Source organism: Bison bison, unplaced genomic scaffold, assembly GCF_000754665.1.
Source record: "Bison bison bison isolate TAMUID 2011002044 unplaced genomic scaffold, Bison_UMD1.0 scf7180017845780, whole genome shotgun sequence".
NCBI classification, from domain to species: domain Eukaryota; kingdom Metazoa; phylum Chordata; class Mammalia; order Artiodactyla; family Bovidae; genus Bison; species Bison bison.
In genome coordinates, this window is record NW_011476353.1 from 26,134 (window position 1) to 30,283 (window position 4,150).

Genomic DNA, 4,150 nt, shown 5'->3' on the forward strand with positions numbered 1-4,150 from the left:
CGGCGCGCGCCTGTCGCCGCTGTCACACGCGTCCGCGCGCGTGTCCCTTCCCTCTGCCCCGGGCGGTGGGGGGAGGGAGGAGGGCACGCGGGCGTCGGCGTGGCCCTTGCGCTCTCCCTTTCTTCAAAAAAAAAAGGATTCTCCCCAATATGAATCTTGGGGGGAATCTCGAGAAAATACGTTTTCTTAAATGTGTCTCAAATTTGGTGTATCTGTACAGTTTCTGACCTGCATGAATCACCTCATTATGCCCAAGGTGTGAATAGCTCATGAAAAAACTCATTACTTCTGTAAGCTTGCCCTCTCAGGTTCCATCATTTTGATCTTTGGGTTAAAGCTTTAGTGTGCACATTACTTCTGTGTGGTTTCTCTGAAAGATGTATATTCTGAAGTCTAGTGCACTCTGAAGCCTGCAGAAAGCTCTACACCATCCAAGACTCCGCTTTAATATGCAGTCTTGTCTAATCAAGTCAAGCTGAAACTTTCTCCACCTCCATTGCATTTGTAAAGCATTGCTCCAGAGTGTTTCCCAACTTTGATGTTTGGGTAAAATTCTTTCCACAAATATTGTACTTGTGTGGTTTATCTACAGGATATATGTTCTTAGATACCTAAAGAGGGAGCAGTAATCGTGACAACTGAAGTAACAGTTGCATTTCTAAGTATAAAGTATTTGCTGAACTGAGATACAGGGCGGAGAAGGCAGTGGCACCCCACTCCAGTACTCTTGCCTGGAAAATTCCATGGATGGAGGAGCCTGGTAGGCTGCAGTCCATGGGGGCGCTAAGAGTCGGACACGACTGAGCGACTTCACTTTCACTTTTCACTTTCATGCATTGGAGGGGAAATGGCAACCTACTCCAGTGCTCTTGCCTGGAGAATCCCAGGGACGGGGGAGCCTGATGGGCTGCCATCTATGGGGTCGCACAGAGTCGGACACGACTGAAGCGACTTAGCAGCAGCAGCAGAGATAAAGGGAGCACCTAAAAGCCTTGCTACGTATTCTGCACTAGTAAGCTTCTCTGTAGTATGGATGATCTGATGGTTGGTGAGATGTGACCCTGAGTAAAGGTTTTACATACTCATGTCACTTGTAAGCTTTCTCTCCAAAATGACTTCTTTACTGAAGCCTGAATTTGGATTGTTGCCTAAAAACCCGACACACTTATTACATTGATACAGTTTTTATCTAGTGTGAATATTCTCAAGAAGCCTAAGGTGTAAACAAAAAGCCTGGCCACACTGATTACATTTCTAAGTTCTCTCAAGTGTGGGTCACCTGATGTCTTTTTAGACCTGAATGCCACCTGAAGGATTTGCCACACACGTATTTGGAAGGTTTCTTTGCATTATGAATTCTCTGATGATGGGAATGATAAGCCCTTTATTGAAATCCTGGCTGCACACATAATATGATTTTCTCTACTGGAGGGATTGACTGTGCTCTGAATGTACGGATTATTGCCAGTCGGCATTTTCTGATGTTTTGTAAAAAATTGAACACGTTCCAAAAGCCTTACCACATGCATTATGTGGGTAAGATTTCAATTCAGAATTACCTGAGGATTAGTTAGGTCTGAATACAGAATCAAGGCTTTGTCATATCTACCACAGTTTTCCTCCTGACTTTTCTGAAGGCCAAAAACTTCATATATTTTACTGCATTCACTACATTTGTAAGTTTTCACTTCATTTGTGATTCTCAGATGGTCTGCAAAGTCATTCCTTGTGGCGATTCATTTATGTGGCTTCTCTCCTGTATGAACTGCCAAATGATCAGTTAAGGCTGAACATGAACTAGAAGCTTTGCCACATTCATTTCATCTGTACGCTTTCTATACAGTATGAATTCTCTGATGAGTTATAAGATCTGAACTCAGATTAAAGGCTTTGCCACACTCATTATATTTGCATGAAAATGCTTCTCATAATTGTTCCATTTGTAACAGTTTTCTCCACTATGAATTATCTGATGCTTCCTGTGATGGTCATTTCAAGTAAAACACTGGCCACATACATCACATTTCTATGCTCTCTCTCCTGTATGAACTACCTGATGGTGAGTTAAGGCTGACTGTACACTAAAATGCTTGTCACCATTGTTTCAATTGTAGTTTCTCTCTAATATGAATTCTCCAATGAACCGCAAAGTTCATGTTTAGATTACAAGCCTCGACACTGAGATCATATTTATGTTTTCTCTCCAATATTAATTCTCTGATGAATTCCATGTTGTGCACTTCAAGTAAAGCATCACCTACACACAACACATTTATATGGTTTTTCTCCAGTATGAATTCTGGATAAACTGCAAGCTTACCAATATGACTAAAGGCCTTGCCACATACAACGCATTCATGTGCTTACTCTCCAGTATGAATTCTCCAATGAACTGCAAGGTTTGCAGTTTGACTAAAGGCCTTGCCACATCCATCTAACTTAAAAGGGTTTCTCTTGAATATGAGTTCACCAATGAACTGCAAAGTAACAGCTGGAATTGAAGACTTTACCCATAGATACATTTCTATGCTTTCTCTCCTGTATGAACTGCTTGATGGAGAGTTGACTGTGCACTAAAACCTTTGTCACAATTGTTAATTTGTAAGGTTTCTCTGCAGTATGAATGATTTGATGAACTGCAAGGGCTGATTTGAAACTAAAGACCATGCCACATGCATTACATATTTATGCTTTCTAACCAGTATGAATTTTCTGGTGAAATGTAAGCCTTCCGTTTACTGTAAAAGCCTTGCCACATACATCACATTTGTATGATTTCTCTTCAGTATGAATTTTACGATGAGATGGAAGGCCTCCATTTACACTAAAGGCCTTGCCACATAGATCACATTTATATGGTTTCTCTCCAGTACGAATATTCCGATGAGATACAAGTCTCCCATTTACACCAAAGGCCTTGCCACATATGTCGCACTTATATGGTTTCTCTCCAGTGTGAATTTTCCAATGAGTTTTTTTTTTTTTTAAGTAAGAGAAATCATTTTAATATATATATTTTCATTTCAGTCAATTCAACAATGATTTCTAATAGGCATGCAGACCCATTTAGTTTGCTTCAAATTTGTTTATATCTCAACATGCAGCAACCTTCCTAATGAGATAGTTGAGTTGAACTATTTATTCTTAAAGAGTACAATGTACCTTGTCCTCAAAGAGTTTTATCAACTTTAACATTTTCAAAGAGCCCTATGAGGCTGCTCAATGTGGTAGTTTCCCCCTGAAATTTCCTATTTGGAGGATGGCAAAACAGTCTAGAATCTTCCCCAGGCTACTAGTTGCTTGTATTCATATCACAGCTTGGCTGGCTAAGAGGTAGAGACTGAATAATATGTAGATAGCCTTCAAGTCCAGCTGAATGAGACAGCTTCATTTTTAGAAAGGAAACCAAATCATGAAAACCCTCCTAATAGTATGATTTGTTCCAGGGTCCTTTTAAGAAGGGACATACTCCTCATGCATAGGATTTTTTATGGCCTTCTAGAATTTTCTGCTCCAGCCAGCGTTCTCTAGCCAGGTGACTTATTGAACTAGCTGCAGAACTGAAAGCATGAAGTCTCTTGTCTACTTTCATAATTAGAGGTGGTGTTAGTCTTCTCATTTCTGGCCAAATGGATCCGACCACACTTTCAACCCTGGTGGCTCCACGTCTTCTTGAACAATACCAGCTCGATTTATGGCTTGTTCCTTCTTGTACTCCTCCAGCCGCATTAAGGGCCGGAAGTAGATGGGGTAGAAGGCAGCGCCGATCAGGGAGATGAAGCCCCCGAAAATGAGAGCAGTGTGCAGGTTCCGGGACATGGCTCCAGCCGGGGCTACCCGGATTCTCTGAGTGCCCGGGACTCTCCAAACCCGGCTCCTGCCAGCTGGGTCCAATGAGTTCTAAGGCTTCCATTTACCCTAAAGCCCTGGCCACATACATCACATTTATATGGTTTCTTACCAGGGTCCAGCCCTGGTTGGATCCAGTGATTCCCTCAGGATTACGGTGTTGGCGAAAAGGATAGAAATAGAGAAAGAGATAAGGAAAGAATTTTGCAGTTAAGAAAATAGAGGAGAGAAGAGAGGCTGATATTCCTTGGTTTACACAGAAAGCCAATAAAGCCCCAGCACAGGACTTGCTCTGTTCACG

At 41.8% G+C, this 4,150-nt stretch overlaps 1 protein-coding gene and 1 pseudogene across 1 annotated transcript in view; both read right to left on the bottom strand.

Annotated features, from left to right (window-relative positions):
• LOC104986574 (zinc finger protein 726-like) overlaps nt 1-246 on the bottom strand; it is a gene marked incomplete at its 3' end in the record, with an annotated part of 15,395 nt that extends 15,149 nt beyond the window's left edge. Inside the window, 2 exon segments of the mRNA XM_010837199.1 lie at nt 11-121; nt 242-246. Of these exon segments, the coding sequence (XP_010835501.1) occupies nt 11-121; nt 242-246 (116 nt within the window).
• Nucleotides 247-3,615: 3,369 nt separating this feature from the next.
• Nucleotides 3,616-3,819, bottom strand: LOC104986563 (annotated as a pseudogene).
• Between the last annotated feature and the right edge of the window lie 331 nt (nt 3,820-4,150).